General features: G+C 41.0%; 1 protein-coding gene across 15 annotated transcripts in view; it reads left to right on the top strand.

Moving 5' to 3' along the window:
- Positions 1-25,357, top strand: part of LOC121310091 (histone-lysine N-methyltransferase 2C-like) — a 138,169-nt gene that overhangs the window by 14,238 nt on the left and 98,574 nt on the right. For all 15 annotated transcript variants that reach the window (XM_041243395.1, XM_041243350.1, XM_041243387.1 and 12 more), the window contains exons 2-3: positions 8,202-8,369; positions 23,240-23,328. In XM_041243395.1, the coding sequence (XP_041099329.1) occupies positions 8,203-8,369; positions 23,240-23,328 (256 nt within the window). In that variant the 5' untranslated portion in view covers position 8,202. The remainder of the gene's footprint in view (positions 1-8,201; positions 8,370-23,239; positions 23,329-25,357) is intronic.

Below are 25,357 nucleotides of genomic sequence, written 5' to 3'. Positions count from 1 at the left end.
TCTCAGAAAGAAACCTAAGCTGTGAACTCTGTCACATGATGAGAGGCTTAACTTCAGGCGCTCGTAGTTCCGGCTAAGAATACCGCATACACTCACTGAATAATCTGGTTGCATTTTATGTTCTACATTTTCTTTTTCTCGACTGTTTTTTATGATGGTAGATTCTCGTGCTTATTTAGGCACTCTATGGTTTCACTGGGGAAAGATAACGCAGGGTTACTGGAGTTCACTGAAAAAAACGGTACTCTTTTCACTTCCTTTTTAGCTTAATTATTGAGGTTACTGCTTCATTTAAATTGTTTTCTTTAAGTTTTCAGGGCATTTTCTTCATGCGTCTATTTTTGTTTTTCGCTGTTCTACATTTTTTGAATGCAACTGTTCATTTAACCAGCACAACAGCACTCGCACACGTTTGGTCACCATCATAACTGTTCATGAAACCGCAGTGTAATAATCCAGCACCTCTGCACTCAAGCATTTGTATGTCTGCTGACAAGTGTTCTGCTGATATCCCATCACACCTTTCTTCTTAAAGGCGTACAGCCTCTATACATGAACCCCCAGTATCTCTCACTAGCACTTGAGTACATGTTTTACCGCTATCACATCAAAAGGAATATACCTTTTTATTTTTTGCAAATTATTTTTTGGTGCATATGTATAGCTATTGTGTACTATGTCACCTTACAGTACAATAATACGACAAAAAAGGGACTTAATAATAATGCCTGAAAATAATCTTAATATTTTTTAATAAAGTAGCTGGCGCAAATATAGTATTAGGATGATCACTGGCTTATTTTGAAAACCCTGCATTCATTGTCACTAATAATCTGTTGTTGTTTTAGCAGTCATTTTAACATTTTAGCCTCCAAGTGCTTAACTGAGAAAACGCGCCCCTTCAGCTCTCTGATTGGTGAAATGTTGTGTCAAGATGTAACACAGCTTTCATGTGGTTTTAAGATTTTTGTTTCACTCGGCAACGCGCAAGTGATCAGCTAGAAGCGCAAGCAGTGCTTATTGTTAAAGGCACAGTAGCATCAGCAGGACGGGTGGATCGAGTTTATTCAACTGGGCGAGATCTGGTTAAAACCCTGATAGAGATTATATCTGTCTGTCTGTGTTTCTCTCTCTCTCTCTCTCTCTCTCTCTCTCTCTCTCTCTCTCTCTCTCTCTCTCTCAAATCATTTGTTAAATTTCAGACCTTTAAGAAATGAAGAATGATAAAGAAATAAAACTCTCCTGTTGGGTACGATTAATGTTATTGAGAGATTGAAGAACTTGTGTGTTTCTCATTTTTAATTTGTAACTCCCATCAAAAGACTTCTAAATGTCTGATGTTAAAACTGCATGTTTTGTGTCATTGACTGGCACTGGTAACTGTAAACTTTTCCTCGCGTGCATGCTGTATCTCTTTACACAGACGTGAACAATGAGGTGAGGCGTGGCATTGAGCCAGCCTGTGTGTTTGTAACAATTATGCATGGCACCTAATACTCTGTGGGGAGCAGTAGAGAGAATATGGGTGGGCACTGTACACCCCAGAACTGATCCATTGGAACCAGGTTATTGCGATGATGCTACAGTGACTTGGGACAGCTTGGAACACTTTGTTTTATCCAGAAAGAACCAGAATGGCACTGAAGAACAATCATAGTTCACATACAGCACTTCACTTCTTTGACTTTTACATTGCATCTTTACAGGCCTGGCCCCTTTTTTGTTTAACTTGGCTGTTTTTGTACAGGTGAAATGTTTTTGAGCGGAATCATATTTGTGGCTGTGGTTGGGGAGTGCGACTCTTTGTAAGGGTTTGGTGGTCTTTGTGGAGTGGCTGCTAATCTGCGGTGGTACAATTCCAGTTGGTATTTGACCTTACCTGAAACCGATTTGGGATAGATAAGAACGACTGGATTCTGCCTGTTATCAAGTGCCTGTGTAGTCATTACTGTCCGTTACACAGTTAATAGTGACTGCGTTTTCACTAAATAACATGACGTTTGGTAGGAAGATGCAACATAAGTGCAGGAGCATGTTTCAAAGAGGCTGCATCGTCCCACACTCTGCAGCTTACTGTGTACAGTCTGTTTAATACTCTTTCAAAGAGGCTGCATCACTGACACTCTGCAGCTTACTGTGTACACAGTCTGTAATACTCCTTCAAAGAGGATGTACACAGTCTGTTTCTGTTTAATACTCCTTCAAAGAGGATGCATCTGACACTCTGCAGCTTACTGTGTACACAGTCTGTTTAATACTCCTTCAAAGAGGATGCATCACTGACACACTGCAGCTTACTGTGTACACAGTCTGTTTAATACTCCTTCAAAGAGGATGCATCACTGACACACTGCAGCTTACTGTGTACACAGTCTGTTTAATACTCCTTCAAAGAGGATGCATCACTGACACTGCAGCTTACTGTGTACACAGTCTGTTTAATACTCCTTCAAAGAGGATGCATCACTGACACTCTGCAGCTTACTGTGTACACAGTCTGTTTAATACTCCTTCAAAGAGGATGCATCACTGACACACTGCAGCTTACTGCAGCTTACTGTGTACACAGTCTGTTTCTGTTTAATACTCCTTCAAAGAGGATGCATCACTGACACTCTGCAGCTTACTGTGTACACAGTCTGTTTAATACTCCTTCAAAGAGGATGCATCACTGACACTCTGCAGCTTACTGTGTACACAGTCTTTTAATACTCCTTCAAAGAGGATGCATCACTGACACACTGCAGCTTACTGTGTACACAGTCTGTTTAATACTCCTTCAAAGAGGATGCATCACTGACACTCTGCAGCTTACTGTGTACACAGTCTGTTTAATACTCCTTCAAAGAGGATGCATCACTGACACTACAGCTTACTGTGTACACAGTCTGTTTAATACTCCTTCAAAGAGGATGCATCACTGACACTCTGCAGCTTACTGTGTACACAGTCTGTTTAATACTCCTTCAAAGAGGATGCATCACTGACACTCTGCAGCTTACTGTGTACACAGTCTGTTTAATACTCCTTTAAAGATGCTGCATAGTTCCCTTTTCCTGGTAAATAAAACTGAGTTTCCAAAAGAAACATACAGCTCTTGCCTGCAGGTCTGTGATAATGAACTTGTACATTGAACTTGGACAGCATGCAAGCTGAAGCTGAATGCCAAGAGACAACCCAAAGTGTCAGTTCTGGGTCAATGCAGTTAGCAAGACTAGAGCTGTGGTGATTTAGTGCTTACTAATGATGACTCATCGGTACCGGTCACAGATTGCCTTGAGCCTTCATTTGGAAGAGGTGGAAAAAGCTAGATACGGAATCATCTCAGGCAAGTCCTCAAGTGTTTTTATAGGAGTTGTTGTCTGAAATAAGACCAGCTGACAGTACATTTCCAGTATGTTAGGGATGGGCCGGTATAAAATGTAACTGTCAAACATAAATACCACGGTAACCTTAATGTCACGGCATACAGTACATCATGCAAGTTATGAAAAAAAAGAAAAATACTGTTGTAGATTACTTCAGTTACTGTCATTCACAAAAACAACGCCAAAAAATCACACTTCCTTTCACAGAATGATTTAAACTTTTGGCATTTTATATTTTACTACACCAAAAAGCTTAACAAAGGCATAGTCTTTTTTCTTTAGATTTTTTTTTTTTTTTTAGACAATCAAAATTTCAAATCTTTAAAAAGACACTAAAGTACCATGCATGTTGCATTATCATAGTATGTATTATATTAAGATCTATCATTTGCTCAAAAGAAAGTGGTGCTGCAGTGGATTGTGACAAAGCATATAAAATAAATAAATAATGACTGTTCAGCTGATGGTAAACAGAATTGGGTAATGATCGGTCATATTGCTTAATGTGAACATTTACTAATACAGGTAATTATTTAAGAGCAGAGATGAGCTGTTTATTTTTGGCACAGGGTAAGTAAAATGCACGTCGGCTCTATTTTAATACTGAGACCTATGTTATTGGATCTGTATCTACAGTTCACGTGACTGCACAAGTACACTTCCAATGCTGTTCCTAGTGATTACTACACATATTGACTGTGTACAAAAAAAAATATTTCTTCCCTCTCCTAAAAGAGTTTGAATACTGTAAATAACGAGAATAAGTAGGCCACCCACTGCAGTCGCTTGTTGCTGGTATTGAGGCATTGAGACTTGTATTCTGTGTCATTCAAAACCATTGTCAAAATAATCAGTTCACAGGGCTGCTAGTATCATCACTTGGTTTAGAAGCATGTTTGCAGTAGAACAATTCAAAGGCAAAACGGCGGTGAGGATGGTGATTGACAGGAAGGTAGAAGTGAATGGAATGTACAAGTGTGAGGATCGGGGCGAACATCCAGTAGCATGGGGGCATGGTTTGTATGAGACACAGGAAGAGCCTTTTCCTTCACTTTGTTCACGCAGTAGGAACACTAAGCTAGCGCTTCCCGTTATGGCGCTGTAGAATAAAAGGGATCAGCATCGGTGTGTGGGGTACGTAAACCGCAAGACCGTTATACCCACTCACCCCTATACATGCTCGACCTGTCTGTTTAACACATTACATCTGCCACAAATAAAAGCACAGTCCAGAGAATGGAAGCTGAGCGATTCACCCGGATTGAATCGAAGCACCACATGCAAACCTCATTAGAGATTCTCGCTCACTCTGCATTTGTTTGTTGGTGATCGTGGGGCTTTGAGCCACTTTTTGAATTTATTTTACTTCTGGTTCCAAATTGTCCTTTGCTGTATTAGAATGGTAACCTTAAGAAATCTACTTTGTAAACTGTATCTTAAGATGTTATGAGAAATCGGACGAGCATTGATGGGCAGAATGGCCTCCTCATATGTACAGTTACTTGTGTCCGGCGTGTTTTGAAGCTGGCTGTGATTGTTCATAGGTCTTGTTCATCCGTTCATTGACTGCATTAATAGCCGCTGGATGTACTGCTGCCACTAGGATCCATTTGGAAGAAATGTTTTAAGTGGGATAAACAACTCAAAGTGTTGAATCGGTAAGAAAATAATCCACAGCACACGAAACACTTAGTTATTTTTAGCAATTTCAACACTTATCTTTGTTTTTCCCGTACTTAAAAGGTACATTTGAATTGTATTCAGTAATGCTTGTGAGGCTTGAATGTGTCTTAGGAAAGCCAAGCCTCTTGTTTGGTTAGCTTTAAACAGGGAAAGGGAAATATTCCTGTAAGGTTGGTAAATCTACGCTTGCACTTCAGACCTGAGCATTGCGGTATCTGAAAAACTGTCCTACTTCAACTTGAGATGCACTCCTGTATGTAAACTAGATTATGAACTGTGTCACACTTGGCAAAAAAATAATCTCTTATTAAAATGACACTGGTCACATGTAGGGGTTAAATGTCTAGGGTTTGCAAGTGTTTAAACTTGCAGGCTCAATCTCTTCACCTCAAGTCTTAGTGGTGTAAAAACGCATGAGTTCTGTGATGACAGCCATAAGTAGCACTAATTGTGTTCTACAGACAGCCCCCTTGTGTTTCTTGTGGTGTTGTGTGGGTGGAGGAGTTAGGTGCTAATCATTGGCAGCTTCAGTGCCATGAAGAACAACTCTTAGAAATGATCAGTAGCACTTCAGTGTTCACTTTCACGTTCAGAATAGTAAGACAGCTTTGCATTGAGGTGTACAGGGCTGCAGACAAAAACAAATTGAGCACCAAAGCCAACTGCTGGGTGCCACTTTAGGAGCAAGTTGATTGCTACCATATTCTACTGCTTTAGAATGCAACAACTTGTGAAGATGCTAAAGTAAAACTAAAGCAGTGTCTTAATGTGTGTTCTCGGTTGTGTGTTGCCTCTTTCCACTGAGTGAGAAATCCGTGCAGCTGATGACTGCAGTAAAGTTGACGTTTATATTTTCGGTATTTTGCAAGTGTATGGAATGGGGGCCCTTTAATTGTGTGCAGGTATAATACTGGAAATGGCATGCTGCAGCTGGCATGCTCAGTGTTGGTTAGTGAGTCCTGGTTTGAGAGCATGCAATACAGCCAGCTGTTGTGATTGCATGTTAATAACGTGCACATTTATTTTTTCTTTAAAAACAAGTTTTAAGTTACAGTGAGTTGGTTCTGTTAGCTTTTTGAACATCTTTTTTTTTTTTTTTTTTACTGCAATCGAGTAAGCTGCAGTAAATTTCATTTTTTAATTCCTAAATAGTTGTTTTTTTCAATAGTGCATTCCCTAATTACAGTCCCAAGTTCTTGCTTTCTTTCACCGTTCATGAAATGATAAATTTCATAAGTAAACACTGTTTGCCTGCAGCATGTGACTGTACTTTAGTTTAAACATTATTTATGCACCGCACAATTTGACTGGTGAAACATTCGTTTATTGGAGTTCCATTTTTTGTTTTTTATTTACCTTTTTGCTGCGTTTTGTTAATGGTACGTGTGCAACACTCAAACCTTTCTTGACTGCAACTGTTCATTTTTAAGCTACATTTTTACACAAACATTTATGTTTTTCACTTTTGACATAAGCGACCAGTATATGGGGAAAAGCGACTAAGCAAAGTTGTAAGTGACTGAACTGCCAAGTGGGTCACTTTGACCCATACATTGTTAAACTGCTTTGTTATGAAAATGAAAGACATACTAATTGGATACAACTGAAAAGTTGTATTCATTAACATCATATCTGATATTTACATATCAGAAACACTATTTAAATGAAAAATTAAACATAAGGCTTTATTTTTAAAATGAGCGCATATACTGCATGACTACAAACAGTGAAGAAATATAATAAAACACACATTTCAAAAGAAACAGGTATGTACATATAGGGGTGTACAGGTGTAAACGGGTATAGGCACACACAAAACTATAAAACCAAAATCATCGTTTCTAATACTACATAAAAATAAAATATAGCACTACTTCCGGTATGAGGGCTGCATTGTACTCTATGGAGGAGCGTACGCGTCTGCCAGCTGACTGTGCCTGCATCCAGGAGCTGTGCTGTAAACACAGGCGCAGTAACATTGAACACTGTTGTATAAACTGGTACATACAAACCTGTGAAACCAAAATGTTTCTTTTTCTAAAAGTAATATAAAAAAAAGAATATATAAAATATGTTTCATATTAGGCACATAAATTGTTATCCTACTTGTCATTTCAGTTTGCTGTATGACATCGGAGTGCAGCTTGCCGTATTCCAATCAAAATGACTTCTTTCAAGATTCAGTATTTCCATCTGATATATTCTCAGTTGCATTTGTGGAACAAAACGAAGAATTGTTGTCTCCCAGGTACATTGAAAATAAGCAACTAGGCTTTCACTGAGTTAGCATCTTGACAAGTCCACAATCATAGTAATCTCTGTCTCATAGTCAGTCTACAAACAAAGGCTTGAAATAATAATAAAAAAAAACTTGTGCCTCCAGGAGGAAGAGGCGTGTCTTGTTTGCTCATTTACAATAATAATAGAATATCTTACATTATATTAGAAAAAAATACATGTATTGTCCTCCTCACAGGCCCTGGCACAGGGGAGAGAGATCAATACATTCCAGTGTGTATCACCCTGCTCCTCCCCACAGGCCCTGGCACAGGGGAGAGAGATCAATACATTCCAGTGTGTATCACCCTGCTCCTCCCCACAGGCCCTGGCACAGGGGAGAGAGATCAATACATTCCAGTGTGTATCACCCTGCTCCTCCCCACAGGCCCTGGCACAGGGGAGAGAGATCAATACATTCCAGTGTGTATCACCCTGCTCCTCCCCACAGGCCCTGGCACAGGGGAGAGAGATGCCTTGTTATTTCGAGCAGCGGGTCCTGCAATCATCTCAGGAAATGCCCCACAGACTCGACCGATGCAGCTGTCTTACCAGCTGGCAGAACTGCTTGGTGTTCCACGGGCTTCACCGTGTGAAGGGTTTAGTACATACAGTGAATCTAGTTGTTTGTTTGATGATCAGTACATCTGTTAGTCTTTTTTTTTTGTCTGTCACCTTTTCTGCTGTTTCATTGAATAGAACATGAGTGCCAGAAAAAAACTGAATTTCAAACGTTTTACTTTTTTTAAATGTTGAGATTCAGTGCTTGAGTTTGTACGTTTTGGGGAATTGCTTAAAAGGAATGTTGTTTCCCAACTTGCCAATCAAAGAGTACATGAACAAAATGACTGAGGAATATATTCCTTTCAACAGAATGTCATCAGAGGACAAGACTCTGGAGCCCTCTGACCAAGGATCTTCACCTGCTCCAGCCAGCAGCACCACGGCCACCCCTGCAGGCAGCCCGGCCATTGCAGACAAGAGACCCAGGGGCAGGCCTCGCAAAGATGGAGTCGCTCCCGTACACAAATCCAAGAAGAAGTAAGTCATGTGCTTTTTATGTCTGTATGTGTGTACGTATGTCTATATTGTTTGATCAGTCGGTAGATCATTTATGGTATACTTTTCTAAACCATATAGTCGACTGTTACTTTTGTTTTTAAATTTATTTTTATCATCCTGTTCCTTGATATTTCAGGGGCCTCATTGGCACTGACTTATATTTGTATGGCAAATAAATAATGCAGCCAATAGAGGTAGACAGGTGTGTTTGTAGTTAATGTAGCAGGCCTTGAATACTGTTACTCCTCTCTCTCTCTCTCTCTCTCTCTCTCTCTCTCTCTCTCTCTCTCTCTGTCTCTCTCTCTGACCACCCATTTCCTAATTCCTTGGCCCAGAATCTCTTGTACTGCAGCGGAAAGAAGAGGGAGGTGTGTCATCTGAGAAACACGTACTGTAGCTTGTTGATGCAGATTGGGACAAGTGGTGTGTGACTTAAACTGTGCAGCAGACTGCCAAATGGCGGTCTGCTTTATTATTAATAATAGTAAAAATGAATATTGAAAATATTCAGGGGTTCTGCTGTCGTCGGCTCTGACAGACAAAGCCCTGTTGCTAAATCGCGAGGTACGATTGCCTCTTTTACATTGTTTGATTTTGAAGAAATGTAGTGCGTTAGCTTAGCAACCAAGCAACTGCAAATTTAGTTTTTTTTTGTTTTGTTTTTTCTCCCTAAGCATTTGAAAAAAGGTAGACCTATAACCTTTAACAAGCTACCAGTGGTGGATTTTGGGAGTGTTTCTGTTTTTATAAAAACTAGCAACAAATTAAATTCTATTGTTAAATAGTTTTCTGTTTTTCAAAAGGGCACTAGGCCTGGATGACTTTCAGGTTTGTTTGAAGGCTAATGCTCCTGAATCCAGAGCTTGCCAGGCAGCCCCTTCCCTGCCGTTGTGTCGTGTGTACATAAGAAGCAAGGCTTGGGACCCACGCAGGCTTGCATCAGTTAAATGAGCATGTAAGGCTTGGAAGAGAAGGTAGTTGTTTCTAAAACGTATTGAGCTGATGTGAATCTTCTTCTGCTCTCTCAGTGAGCTCTTGTCTTAAGGTTAGTGTTGTGGATATTCACACAGATTTGTACACTCCCAGGAAAGAACTGCTTATCCAACTGCTATGAAACTTGGTTAGGAAATTATTTATTACAAGTTTTATAGATGGAAAAAATAATGAAATAAGTTATCGAGGTTACAGTATTCTGGGGATATAAGATGTCTTTACAAACTAACAGCGTATCCCTTTCATTCTGATAAGTTGTTTTCTTGCCACAGGCTATTAAGCTGGCTGCACACAAACGTCCACCTCCCTTGAAGCTTAAAAAACAAACACCCTACTGGTCGTTGTTCATAACAATGGCTCTCTTAAAACATGTACCCCCTTTGCAATAAAAATGAAAAAACACTTTCCATTCTACTTTTCAATTAAAATGTAAGTGTGCGCGGGTAGGGTGGAGGGATAAATATCTGAGAAAACGAGCTGTTGGTATCATTGGAAAAGTAGACCATACCCCACAACCCCTGTATGTACTGTACATAGTGCCTTAGCATAAAAATCATCTGTGCATCCTGTAGTTTTATGACAACCACAAATGACTTCCAATTGATGGATTGTTTCAATATGACTTGCGAACCATAAATATTTATTTTTAGCAGTGTATGTCCTGGTATCACAATGGTTAAAGCGCGGCATGGCACAAGAGCTCAGAAGATGTGTACGACAGTCCGGCTCCAGCATGCTACTCCATGTCGGGTTTCCTGTTCCTCCCATGCTGCTGGAACTACTTTAGCGAACAGCTTCTCTTTTTCCCACTGTAGTAGGATCATGAGGATAAGTTGTAGTGCACTGGGCTGGGGGTTGGGTGTTGAAGAGCCTTTTAGGTTTTGTTCTGTAAAGAAAAGAGTGGATTTCTTTGATTCTAGAAGCTGGAGTTTGAGTGCAGGGCTCTGCAGAGGAAAGTGAGCTGCCATGCACAACATACAAACGCTGGAAAGTCTTGAGGAAGCAATGCTGAGTAACTCTTAACAGTGCAGCCCTGCTTTCTGCACTCTCTGGAGCTGAACAGTTGGGTCCTGTAGGGACAAGGGTTATGTGAGGTTTCTTCATATTCTTTAAAGTAACTGAATTATTGATTTACATTTTAATTGAGAATTATAGAGGTTTGCTTTTATGTTACTAAGTAATGCTGCCTGTTCATGGAGAATTCAGTTCATCTTAGGAATGTCATGTCTTTTTTTCTGAATTGATGTATTTCATACAGAATACAGTAATTTCTTGATGTGATACAAACTAAACAAAACAATTATTTTTTAATTTTTTTTATTTTATACCACACTCACAAAGTTGTTTGTTGGGAGTATTGAATTTGGATAATTTGCTGTTTACTTTCTAGTTAGGGTTGTTAGCCCCCTCCCCGCCTTTGCATTTAATTCCACAGTATATCTCGTATGTTTACTATTGGATTACTCATCGGTTTAGCTGTGTGCAGCTCCTGGGGGTGGAGCAGTACATGTAAAACCCATTTTGAGTTAGATCACAATGTGTGTACTGCTGTATGTGAAATTTGTTTAACTCTTCTATATTTGATAAGCTGAGTGGGCTTTTTCTGCCAGCTTGGCATAACTGTCTCTTAGGACACTTGCAGAAGCCAGAGGCTTCATTTCATTATATTTTTATTTGTTCTTAATTAATACATTTGTTAAATAAATGAATCATTAAACTGTTTGATGCGCTTAACATTTTAAAAAAAATCTATTTCTCATCAGTTATCTGTCGATGGTCACTTATACCAGCCCTTATTTTTTTATCTTTTTATTTTTTAATCTATTTGTCGTCCAATTATAACCCCCCGGCGACTCGGAGCGGAGGCTGAAACATGCGTCCTCTGAAACGTGTCCATCATTTTACATACTGCGGATCCACAGCGAAGCCACCAGACCTGCAGAGCCAGAGGGCAACACAGATCTGAATGGCTCCTCTGCAGACCCACAGGCGCCCTATCGGCCACAGGGGTTGCTGGTGTGCGGTGAACCGTGGATTGCCCTGTTAACCTAAGCCCTCCCTACCCGGGTGGTGCTCGGCAAATTGTGCACCACCCCCTATGAACCCTCGGTCATGGTCGGCAGTGACACAGCCTGGATTGGAACCTGCGATCTCCAGGATATAGGGAGCATTCTGCACTCCACGTGGAGTGCCTTTACTGGATGCGCGTCTCGGGAGCCTGTTTATTTATTTTAATAACTGTTGCTCTCCAAAAGCTCCAAGATTTTGTGCAGTTTGCCAACAGTAGTTGCGCATTTCTCTGCCAGTCCAGGTAATTCAGTCCCTAATGCATGCTCTGTAATTGTGACCTGAATTCACCAGCATGTCTCATGCTGCTTGTATTTTGACTGAGGATTGATAGAGGTCATTGATCACAGCTCTGACTCAGGTATCTGCAGGTTTTCAGCTACTGTGGGAACTTGATCCTTGGGATCTGAAGCTGCACTGAGAGCAGATTATACCTGCTTCAGTCCTGCAGCTGAGGAAATAGCAAAAAGAACAGCCCCATTCAAATTGACATGTGATGAGCCGGCACAGCTTTTTATCATCATTGTGAGACACTTGCAGCTATAGCAAGAAGTGATGCATCACCTGCAATTTTAAGATTGGGACATCATTTAAAAAAAATAGAAACTATGAACATAATTTATTATTTATATTTAACATCATGCAATTAAAGAAACTACACAATGATATCGCAAAAGTCTACTGGAAGCCACGATAGTAGTACAGTACTGTGCAAAAGTTTTAGGCAGGTGTGAAAAAATGCTGTAAAGTAAGAATGCTTACAAATAGACATGTTAATAGATGATATTTATCAATTAACAAAATGCAAAGTGAGTGAACAGAAGAAAAATCTAAATCAAATCCATATTTGGTGTGACCATTCTTCAAAACAGCATCAATTCTTCTAGGTACACTTGCACAAAGTCTGGGATTTTGTAGGCATACAGTCAGGTGTATGATTAAACAATTATACCAAACAAGTGCTAATGATCATCAATTCAATATGTAAGTTGAAACACTATCATTAACTGAAACAGAAACAGCTGTGTAGGAGGAATAAAACTGGGTGAGGAACAGCCAAACCTAGCTAACAAGGTGAGGTTACTGTCAAAAGTCATACACCATGGCAAGACTGAGCACAGCAACAAGACACAAGGTAGTTATACTGCATCAGCAAGGTCTCTCCCAGGCATAAATTTCAAGGCAGACAGGGGTTTCTATATTTGCTGTCCAAGCTCTTTTGAAGAAGCACAAAGAAACGGGCAACGTTGAGGACCGTAGACGCAGTGGTCGGCCAAGGAAACTTACTGCAGCAGATGGAAGACACATCATGCTTACTTCCCTTCGCAATCGGAAGATGTCCAGCAGTGCCATCAGCTCAGAATTGGCAGAAAACAGTGGGACCCTGGTACACCCATCAACTGTCCGGAGAAGTCTGGTCAGAATTGGCCTTCATGGAAGACTTGCGGCCAAAAAGCCATACCTCCGACGTGGAAACAAGGCCAAGCGACTCAACTATGCACGAAAACACAGGAACTGGGGTGCAGAAAAATGGCAGCAGGTGCTTTGGACTGATGAGTCAAAATCTGAAATATTTGGCTAGCAGAAGGCAGTTTGTTTGCCGAAGGGCTGGAGAGCGGTACAAGAATGAGTGTCTGCAGGCAACAGTGAAGCATGGTGGAGGTTCCTTGCAAGTTTGGGGTGCATTTCTGCAAATGGAGTTGGGGATTTGGTCAGAATTAATGATCTCCTCAATGCTGAGAAGTACAGGCAGATATTTATCCATCATGCAATACCATCAGGGAGGCATCTGATTGGCCCCAAATTTATTCTGCAGCACGACAATGACCCCAAACACACAGCGAAAGTCATTAAGAACTATCTTCAGAGTAAAGAAGAACAAGAAGTCCTGGAAGTGACTGTATGGCCCCCACAGAGCCCTGAACATCGAGTCTGCCTGGGATTACGTGAAGAGAGAGAAGCAACTGAGGCTGCCTAAATCCACAGAAGAACTGTGGTTAGTTCTCCAAGATGTTTGGGCCAACCTACCTGCTGAGTTCCTTCAAAAACTGTGTGCAAGTGTACCTAGAAGAATTGATGCTGTTTTGAAGGCAAAGGGTGGTCACACCAACTATTGATTTGATGTAGATTTTTCTTCTGTTCACTCACTTTGCATTTTGTTAATTGATAAATATAATCTGTTAACATGTCTATTTTTGAAAGCATTCTTACTTTACAGCATTTTTTCACACCTGCCTAAAACTTTTGCACAGTACTGTATTTCATGTTAGATTTTGAAGTGTCACGTTGTTCAGTTTTCATCAGTTTAAATAGTATATGGAAAACTATGAAGCGGGCTGCAGTTCAATTTGTTACCGTAGCATTATTCAGCAGGTTTCATTCGACTTTATGAAGCGCAATTAGTTAATTCTATAGGCTGATTCAAAACTGTTGGCCAACAGCAATCAAGGCAGCTTACACCAGACCTGAAAAATACGCATGCTAAGCTATAGATTTTCTTGTGATTTTAATTAAATAAGGAACCAGGTTTACAGTACAAAGAAATGTTATAAAACAAATAGTAATAAATCACAGGATTTATCAGCAGCTTCTGGTTCTTTTTTAAATCTTCAAATTGGTTTGTAGCTTTGAAATATGGATGAAGTTTGGACATGTGCTGAAGCAGCTGTGGTTTGAATATCCTAGTTCTTTCAGGAACCCGCTGAGGCAGCAGTGGTTTGAATATCCTAGTTCTTTCAGGGGGCTCCATGCTGAAGCAGCAGTGGTTTGAATATCCTAGTTCTTTCAGGGGGCACCATGCTGAAGCAGCAGTGGTTTGAATGTCCTAGTTCTTTCAGGGGGCTCCATGCTGAGGCAGCAGTGGTTTGAATGTCCTAGTTCTTTCAGGGGGCTCCATACTGAAGCAGCAGTGGTTTGAATATCCTAGTTCTTTCAGGGGGCTCCATGCTGAAGCAGCAGTGGTTTGAATGTCCTAGTTCTTTCAGGGGGCTCCATGCTGAAGCAGCAGTGGTTTGAATGTCCTAGTTCTTTCAAGGGGTTCCATGCTGAGGCAGCAGTGGTTTGAATATCCTAGTTCTTTCAGGGGGTTCCATGCTGAGGCAGCAGTGGTTTGAATGTCCTAGTTCTTTTAGGGGGTTCCCTGCTGAGGCAGCAGTGGTTTGAATATCCTAGTTCTTTCAGGGGGCTCCATGCTGAAGCAGCAGTGGTTTGAATGTCCTAGTTCTTTCAGGGGGCTCCATGCTGAAGCAGCAGTGGTTTGAATATCCTAGTTTTTTCAGGGGGCTCCATGCTGAGGCAGCAGTGGTTTGAATGTCCTAGTTCTTTCAGGAACCCACTGAGGCAGCAGTGGTTTGAATATCCTAGTTCTTTCAGGGGGCTCCATGCTGAAGCAGCAGTGGTTTGAATGTCCTAATTCTTTCAGGGGGTTCCATGCTGAAGCAGCAGTGGTTTGAATGTCCTAGTTCTTTCAGGGGGCTCCATGCTGAAGCAGCAGTGGTTTGAATATCCTAGTTCTTTCAGGGGGCTCCATGCTGAAGCAGCAGTGGTTTGAATGTCCTAGTTCTTTCAGGGGGCTCCATGCTGAAGCAGCAGTGGTTTGAATGTCCTAGTTCTTTCAGGGGGCTCCATGCTGAAGCAGCAGTGTTTTGAATGTCCTAGTTCTTTCAGGGGGTTCCATGCTGAAGCAGCAGTGGTTTGAATGTCCTAGTTCTTTCAAGGGGTTCCATGCTGAAGCAGCAGTGGTTTGAATATCCTAGTTCTTTCAGGGGGCTCCATGCTGAAGCAGCAGTGGTTTGAATGTCCTAGTTCTTTCAGGAACCCGCTGAGGCAGCACTGGTTTGAATATCCTAGTTCTTTCAGGGGGTTTGTGGCAGAGTGGTTGCAGTGACGTCACAGACCCGAAGAAGCAACACAAAAACAAAGAAGGGCTGGCAAAACTGAAGCGCAAACGCTCAGCGCTTTATTAAATAATAAAACAAAAGATTTAAACAAACCACCAAACAAAAGGGTACAATGGCAAAACAAACACTGAACAAGTAGTGTGCTGGTTGTGAAACCAGAATACGTAGCAATTGTTTCTTTCTATTTGTCAAACTTGCGTCTCTCCTCTGACATTCTACCTCTAGTAAGCCTCGAGGGTGTCTTTTATAGTCTGTGGCTGGAGCCTCAATTACCTCATTTGATACAATAATTACCTTAAGGCTCCAGCCACATTCCCACAAGGGTACTAACCCCATCCCCACCAACTACACATCACAGGACCGGCGTTCTCGATGGTCTCAAAACAGCAAACTAAGACAGATGGCTTTGTCCGCCTGCAAAATCATGATAATAATAATAATAATAATAATAATAATAATAATAATAATAATAATAAACATACATACATAAGTAAATACAGGGGTTCTAGCACATTGAGCTGCAAGTACTTTAATCAAACACAAAGTCACGCAGACAGCACGCTTTCATGAGTAGCAGGCCGCTCCTTGTTTGCAGCTTCCTTAGTATTTTTTGGGCCTCTCATTATCTCAGTTTAATAAGCTACACAGCGGAGCAAGGCAGCATGGGATGCAGTTAGACTCCGGAAATTACTTTAAATCAGGTGAAAGAAAATTCCAGTTTAAACCAACGTAAAGTATATCAGGTCAAGATGAGATTCACCAACATCCCAGTGCTTTTACAAATGCCTTCTCGTTTTGCATATTTCTTTAAACATTCATCTTTCATTCATTTCACTAAATTTGCTTTCCTTAACTAAATGAAAACCTGTATGCCGAATCTTCTGACTTGCAACAACAAAACATTCTCCTTGCGTGTGATCAACCAATCAGCCCCCAGGTTTCAATGCTGGCCTATTCTGCTACAACCTGCCAGCTTCTGTTTGACTCGTTGCATTAAGAAAATAAATAGTGGCACTTAAAAATTTGTCTCTTTCCAGGTAGGTTTAAATTGTGTTTTGTTGCACATCACTGACCAAGCACTGAAAAAATATAAACATCTTCCAGCTCAAATTGTTGCTGCTCCACCCCCTGCCCCCCCACTCTCCTTTCTACATGTGCATTTAGAGCTTGCACATCAGACTTGCTGTGTCAGGCAGTGGAGCATCTGGATTCGAGTATGTAGGGTGTGTTTGTACTAACCAGTTTGAAATCTGGCAGGTGTAAACAGGATCTTTAGGACAGGCACGGAGACACACAGGCAGCAGGCAGAAGCAGTGTTTCTGTGCAAAGCAAATAAAAAGGAATTCTGCAATCATAATTAAAGACCCTTCGATGTGGAAGAGTGCGCTCCCGTAGGGTGTTTCATTATGCATGTTCATTTGTGCATATACACATGGTGGGTGCAAGTCATGGTGAGTTGATTGTGATGCTGATGGCTCCATGTTTGTATTTGCAGTGTTGGCGCGCAATGGCTTTTACTGACACACAGTACTCTCATTGGAAAAAGCTGTTTAAAAGCACACTGCATTGACTATTCTAGTTCTGTGTGATTTGTAAGTCTGGATAGCATTGGTTTCATCTATTGGAGGACATTTTATATTCTGCCTGTCACATTGTTTTTACAAATCAGTTTATTTATTTATTTATTTATTTAGACAGGCTTACAATGTACAGAACTATATTTTAACAAACCCTGTCAACTAGCAGATTACTGCAAATAGTTTATTTTTTTGACACACTGGGAAAAGATTTTCTTTCACACAAACTGACACTGACACACTCGCTCACTCTCTGGCACACACTCGCTCACTTGACACACACTCGCTCACTCTGACACAGACTGGCTCACACTGACACACTCAGTCACTCTCTGATACATACTGACACTCAATCTCTGACACTCGCTCACTCTCTGACACGCTCGCTCACTCTGACACACACACTGACGCACGCCCTCTCACTCTCTCTGATACACTCTTTGAGACAAACACTGACACACTTGCTCACTCTCTCTGACACACTTGCTCACTCTGACACTCATTCACTCTGACACACACTTGCTCGCTCTGATACACACTTGCTCACTCTCTCCCTCTGACACACACTTGCTCACTCTGACACAGACTTGCTCACTCTCTGACACTCATTCACTCTGACTCACTCTCTGACACACACTTGCTCACTCTCTCCCTCTGACACATGTTCGCTTGCTCTCTGACACACACACTCGCTCACTTTTACTCTGACACTAATGCTCACTCTCTGACACAAACTCGCTCACTCTCTGACACACACTCGCTCACTCTCTGACGCGCTGTCTCTGACACTCGCTTACTCTCTCTGACACTCGCTTACTCTCTCTGACACGCGCTCGCTCGCTCTCTGACACCCACACTATCTGAGAGACGCTGACACTCGCTCACTCTCTGACACACACATTCTGACACGCTCGCTCTCTCTCTGACAGGCGCTGGCTCTCTTTGACACATTCTCTCTCTCTGACATGCTCGCTCTCTCTCTGACACACACATACTCTCTCTGACACACACTCGCTCACTCTGTCTCTGGCACACACTCTCTGTGACACACATAGAGTATACATTTGCATTATCTTCCAGAGAATATTAAATTGACTGTCATTGTTCTTGATTTCTTATTTTCTATTTCTGAACCCTAGAAGCTCCCTATGGGGTGAAAGCAGAATGTAAACATTGCGGTTGGAGTTTCTTTCTTAAAAACTGAATGTGTGTGAGTTTTTGTAAGTGGCAATGTCTCCCAGTGTTTGGATTCCACAGTTGCTATGGTTTTGTGGGATGTTTGCCTACATGGATACAGTCCCATCCTGCTGGGGTACGCTGTTCTGAGGTTTGTGTGTTTGTTTTATTTTTCCACTCACGCTTACAATAACCTTGGCGTTTGTCAGTAAAAAGGGTTAAATCCTGCAACACTAGAAACCAGAAGGCTTTGAGACACACACAGCAAGTTAGCTGTGAAGAATATTCCATTAGCTGTAATGGAAGCACACTTTATTAGGTAGGGCTGTGATGTCAGCTTGTTTGTGATTGAGCCCGTACCAAACTAAAGCAGTAATTACTTGCATTCCTCCAAAAGTGTCAAACTCGTTCTGAGTGCTTGTTTGCTTTTGACATCTTGCCTTAATCGCTCCATCAGTCAGCGTTTTGACAACTGCCTCCTTAAATGCTGTGAAAAAGGGAGAGAAAGCAACAACTTTTTTTTTTTTTTTTTTTAGATGGCGCTTTCTCAGTTCGTCAAGACTTTAATACATAAATTTGTGCTCATTTTGTGTGTTCGTGATGCATCAATGCTGTTATGACGGTCTGTTGTGGTGATTGTCCCCTGTGAAGAACAATGACAGAGGCATTGGCTTTCACTGAAGGAATGGCAGAAACTCTTCCTGCTGTTGCCGCAGTCCCTGTAATCTGTGTCTAGGGTTGAGGAATGGCCTTGTCATTTTGCATAGCCTCTCAAATTAAGGCTGTGTAGTAGCGTAAGCTGCTAAAGTAAATTGCTGCCTCAATATATACTTTTGAAAAATTGCATTTTTGATTAGTTATATAGAGTATATTGTGCAGGGATGAAAGTAAGACTCATTTTGCATAGCTGTTTCATCTTTTCCAGGTTTTAATATGAGCTGCATTAGTGCATAGGTGACAAGCTTGGGTGCACGTTATTAAACTTGCAGTAAAACCAGGAATAAGGACTGTGCAATGAGAGGCTTTATTTCCATCCCTGTTGTGAGGCTGCTGTAGACATATCGAGTTTATACAGTAAACAGCTGCTCTAAAAAGTGCCTTTGCACAGAGAGAGAGAGATTATCAAGTATTCCAGCTTGGGGGAGGGGCACCAAGAGGTGTGGAGTGGAGCCCCCCCAAGGCCCAGTAGAATCTGGCTCTAATGAGGCATTGTGCACAGTGGCGCTGGGCTGGTGCTAACCTGCTCAGTACTTATCATCCAGTTTAGGACCTGTGCAAGCATTGTATATGTCACAGGTAAGAGAGTGTGGCAGGCATGAAGTGGCAGCCAACTGTACAAGTAGTGAAGTGAATTAGCAGGGACTGTGTTCCATTACAGCTGGTTCAGCAGTGGCTTTAACTAGGAAAGGAGCCAGGAGACCCAGGGTTTGAAGAGCAGCTTCAGTTCCCAGAGCTGGAAAGAGTCAACTAGTTATTTGTTATTGCATGTTAGCAGGGTTATCCTGGGTGAATACAGTAGTACTATAAAATACAAGAATAACTTGGCAATAAATACTATTTTTCAGTTCAGTTTGAGCATTTGATGGTTTAAATGTTACATGATGTTCTTGTGCCTGTACTTTTGGTATCACAGATCGGTTGGCAAGATACTTGAAATTGTATCCTAGATACTTTATGGTAGTGTATTTTTAAACTTTTTTTTTTATTAACTTGCTGCTTCTTTTTCGCAATACAACCTTGCAATGCTGGCGGGTGTAATACCTGATGCAATAAGCTCGCCTCTGTGTTACTACGGTAACGAGCAGCTGAGTGCTCTGCAGGCAGCTCCCTGCATCCTATTGGCTGATCTCGTGTGTGAGCGAGACACCCAAGCACTTGAAACTTGGGAGTGGGAGGAGAAGGGAGAAGGAAGCTCTTAAACATGAGAGCTCAGAAGAGTCCAGAACAACAGAGCAGAGGAAGCTTTGAAAGGGAATGTCCTGGGAAAAGGCATAAGGCAAGGGAGAGCCAGCACGAGAGGAGTGGAAGTTAGCAGGGTAGTGAAGCAGGGTTAAAGCACCAATAGCGTTTGTGCTCAGACAGGCTCAGTACAGCAGCAGCATTTCGGTTGGTCTGTTATAGATGAATCAGAATAAACAGCTATGTGATCATTTTATGTTAGCTGGTTAACCCATTCAGTGCCGTTCTCCTCATTTGAGTACAGGCTACTTCTATAATTTTTTTTAGCATTTTTAACTGATATGTACCTGTTGTTTAAATTTTCTCTAAGTATATTGTTACGATAACATACTAAAAACATAGTGAAAGAGCGTTTCTATTACAATTTCAGCATCAGCATTGCTTTAGAAATTCCGATTGATTGATAGATAGTATGTGTTGGTATACAGCAGTGGTGTGTTCATTTGACAATGAAACGTTACTGTTTTTCCCATCACAGTATGTTAACTCTACTTGCCGGCAATCCATTAAGTATTAACTGAAGTGTAAAGCACCCCGTGTTTTTGTTGGTTTTTTGAAAGAAAAAAATAATCCAGAACTAAAAAGAAAAGATCTTAACTATCAGATTATTTACATTTTTACAACCTTTGTTTTTCTAAACAAGAAGAAAATAATTATTTCCAAAACTTCCATTTGAGAGAATTATTTGTAAATCTAATCTAAACTGTGTTTGTAGCCTAATAAAGTAGAGTCTCATCTGGAAAAAAACTATGTCCTGTCATGGGATACATTTTTAAACCAAGCAGCACATTCTCTTTAGCAGCGGTTCTCAAAGTTAGCGGTACTGCGACCTCCTTATACCAATAAAAATGACTTGGCGACCCCCGTTCTTTACTTGTGTGCTAAATGCATAAAATAGTAAAATGTTACCAGAAGATATTCCTGTCAAAAATCCTTTGTGCCTTCAGAAACATATGAGCTGGTTGAGTAAGGCATGGTTTGAGTCTGCATTGATCGCTGTGCAGTAATTTGCTTATTTTTCCGAAACGTTGTGGAAAGTTTGAATTCCCTGTTTGTTTGTTTGTTTTGTGGTATCTGTGCTGTAATTCTCTTGTGGTAGTGCTTGGTATGTATTAATTCAACAGCTTTATTCAATGTACTGTAGAAGTGCTTCAGACCAGTGTATCAGATCAGTATCACCGGGGTTCTGCAGACAGCACTGTATCAGATCAATATCATTGAGGTTCTGCATACACCACTGTATCAGATCAGTATCACTGGGTTTCTGCAGACAGTGCTGTATCAGATCAGTAACACTGGGTTTCTGCAGACAGTGCTGTATCAGATCAATATCATTGAGGTTCTGCATACACCACTGTATCAGATCAGTAACACTGGGTTTCTGCAGACAGTGCTGTATCAGATCAGTATCATTGAGGTTCTGCATACCCCGCTGTATCAGATCAGTATCACTGGGTTTCTGCAGACAGTGCTGTATCAGATCAATATCATTGAGGTTCTGCATACACCACTGTAACAGATCAGTATCACTGGGTTTCTGCAGACAGTGCTGTATCAGATCAATATCATTGAGGTTCTGCATACCCCACTGTATCAGATCAGTATCACTGGGTTTCTGCAGACAGTGCTGTATCAGATCAATATCATTGAGGTTCTGCATACCCCACTGTATCAGATCAGTATCACTGGGTTTCTGCAGACAGCGCTGTATCAGATCAATATCATTGAGGTTCTGCATACCCCACTGTATCAGATCAGTATCACTGGGTTTCTGCAGACAGCGCTGTATCAGATCAATATCATTGAGGTTCTGCATACAGTATCAGATCAGTATCACTGGGTTTCTGCAGACAGTGCTGTATCAGATCAATATCATTGAGGTTCTGCATACCCCACTGTATCAGATCAGTATCACTGGGTTTCTGCAGACAGCGCTGTATCAGATCAATATCATTGAGGTTCTGCATACCCCACTGTATCAGATCAGTATCACTGGGTTTCTGCAGACAGTTCTGTATCAGATCAATATCATTGAGGTTCTGCATACCCCACTGTATCAGATCAGTATCACTGGGTTTCTGCAGACAGTGCTGTATCAGATCAATATCATTGAGGTTCTGCATACACCACTGTATCAGATCAGTATCACCGGGGTTCTGCAGACAGTGCTGTATCAGATCAATATCATTGAGGTTCTGCATACACCACTGTATCAGATCAGTATCACTGGGTTTCTGCAGACAGTGCTGTATCAGATCAGTATCATTGAGGTTCTGCATACACTACTGTATCAGATCAATATCATTGAAGTTCTTCAGACCACTGTATCAGATCCATATCACTAGGGTTCTGCAGGGGAACACTTGTAAAGAGTGCTAGTCTCTCATTTATTTATTTGTTGATTTAATTATTTATTGTGTTTCTATTGGCTTGTCTGTGTCAGGGAAATGATTGGTCCAGATGGTGTGGATATAAAACTTTATAAACATGTAATTGGCCATTAGCTTAGGGCAAAGGGAGAAGGTATTTTTATTAATCTGAAACAGAAAGTAAAGGTTAGGAATCAAGAAGCTAGCATCCTGTGCTCCACAGCAATGGCATAATTGTCTCTCATTATTAAGTCATGTTTTTAATTCACCAGTACAGCAATAAGGGTGTCAATTACTTAATTATTCTTGAGATCCGTTGGCTGGAGTCGCTCTACACACATCTTTAGATATAGGACTGAAGTTAAAGGTTAGTCAATCTGGCGTGAAGGCCCTAGTCATAGACTATGCATGAATCTTGGAGCTTAGCTTTTGATTTGGCTTCACACACTGGTATTGCACACACACACACCTTCTAGTATTGTGTTAGTGTTCCCTACGCCTGATTTTTCACTGTTGGGTATGGGGTTGTGTGTATTTTCGTGTCCTTTGTATTTCACATTACGTGTGTTACAGTTGGAGCTTGGTGTACCACTTGGTGTAATATGAATCTTTTGAAGTTATTTCGATAAACGATTCCTAAAGGAACGTTTTCTTGATTTAAAATTGTAAAAACTCTTAAGGAGTAACTTCCTGAGTCCTTAATGTTGCTGTAACACATGTAACGTGGAATGGGCCATTTCTTTTTGATTTTCTAAAGAGAAACCATTTGAAGATGAAGTAACCCGACACACTCTTGTTTTGTGTTCAAGATGTCGCAGTCGAGGAAAGGCGTCTGTTGATGATGAAGACAGCATGGATGGTGTTGAGACTGCAGAAACAGAAAGTGCTGTGGAGACAGGTGAGTCCAGCTTTATCTCAAATTACACCTGCACAGGCTCAGGGGCGGAGTCAAATCCTGCTTTCTAATTCCTGTTCCTTTTTAAAATCAATTCTCTGTTTCCAATTCCTCTGCAGGAGTTGGAATTTATATTTTACAGACATCATTGTTGTTCATTTTGAAGCCGATTTAATGGGCTAAAAGTGACTTCAGTTTAAGTAATGTGTTGCCACTGTGATAATCTAATTTTAACAGAATGCTGCTCATTGCAGTTGTGATCAGTGATGTGTTGGAATTGATTAAAAGGGAATTGGACAGTGAGGACAATGGCACTAATGGGCTAATGCTTTGTAGCGATATACAGTACCAAGCAGCATTTTGGAACGGTCTGTCTGGAGCTTGCCAGACGATCGTCGCAGTTTTAACATGATTATTTATTTATTTATTTATTTATTTATTTTGCGAGAAAGGTTTGACGTGGATGAGTTATTACTTGAAGCAATGCTGTACAGCTAGTTACAATCTGAAATCTAGATGCAGTTTCTACATGTGGCATATACATAATTTGAATAAGTAGGACGACCTAGAGTTTCTTTCCACCCGTTTCATTGAAGAAATAATGACTAGGTGACAGCCATCCTCATCTTCCTACATGGCAGTCGATTAAATTCAACAGTCACTCATTTGCCTATTTTGACAATTTTCCAACATTCAGTTAGTGGTTGGATTCCAACAAATCAAAACTACAGAAGCAATGGGGTGTTGTAATACATGTGCACACTGCTGAACTACAGAAGCAATGGGGTGTTGTAATACATGTGCACACTGCTGAACTACAGAAGCAATGGGGTGTTCTAATACATGAGCACACTGCTGAACTACAGAAGCAATGGGGTGTTGTAATACATGTGCACACTGCTGAACTACAGAAGCAATGGGGTGTTGTAATACATGTGCACACTGCTGAACTACAGAAGCAATGGGGTGTTGTAATACATGTGCACACTGCTGAACTACAGAAGCAATGGGGTGTTGTAATACATGTGCACACTGCTTAACTACAGAAGCAATGGGGTGTTGTAATGCTGATCATTTTGGTCAGCCCCCAAACCTGAGTCGTTTGATTTCCACATTGATTTACCCTTTAGCAATATCAATTGTATATACTGCAGGCTTTTTTCACACACATTTTACTTCATGCTTACCATCCATTCAATCAGAGATCCCATTCACATTGCGTTTTTACAAAAGCTGTTGTTGTGGTGCTTGATGCTATAGTGTTTTTTTGCTTGAAGGTGTTTTGGATCTGTAGACGTGTTTATGCCAGTGTTACACCCGGTACTGCCCCCAGATAAACCGAGCTGCTCAGCAAGTTAGTGTTTTCATTAAATCACTGATGAAAATATTGAGTAACATCACTTAAAACCTTGGGGTGTTGTAATACATGTGCACACTGCTGTAATCAGATATTGGTTTCAAATGTGCTGCTCGGTTTGGTGCCCATATTTCCCTTGATGTCAGAGATGCACCACTTAAAATTTCACACCCATTCCTTTGTATTCTAGTAAATTGCTGGCTCTGGTTACAAAATACAGTATTTTTGTCTTATTCTGTGCTATGGATTCTATATATTGTGTTTTAGTTACACCACAGTTCATTGTTTTGGTGCTTTTAAAATATGCTGCTGGTATTAAACCTCCACTTGTCATCTCACAGTCCAAATGCGCAAAGCGGAAGTATAGGTATAACAAGCTCCTTACTGCTGCTAGGGAAAGTGTGCTGCCCTTTTGCATGCTTCTGAACTGCTGTGTGGGCAATTCGAAGCAAAACTGTGCAATACAGCATGTAAAGGTCAGTGTGAAAGGTCACGACATAGAAATGTGCGTCGTTACCCTTCTGAAACATTTCATTCATGACACACGGGTGGGGGCATGGGAGTTTGAGATTCAGAATTCTGTTTTGTCTGTATTGTCTGTCTTGGGTCTGCCTGAAGAGTCTGGTTATGACCTTTCATAAGTGTGCATTTCTACTCAGGGGAGGGTACCAGTAC

Source organism: Polyodon spathula, chromosome 3, assembly GCF_017654505.1.
Source record: "Polyodon spathula isolate WHYD16114869_AA chromosome 3, ASM1765450v1, whole genome shotgun sequence".
Lineage (NCBI taxonomy): Eukaryota > Metazoa > Chordata > Actinopteri > Acipenseriformes > Polyodontidae > Polyodon > Polyodon spathula.
Note: the sequence above shows the minus strand (reverse complement) of the source record. Positions and strands in the feature narration are given on the sequence as shown.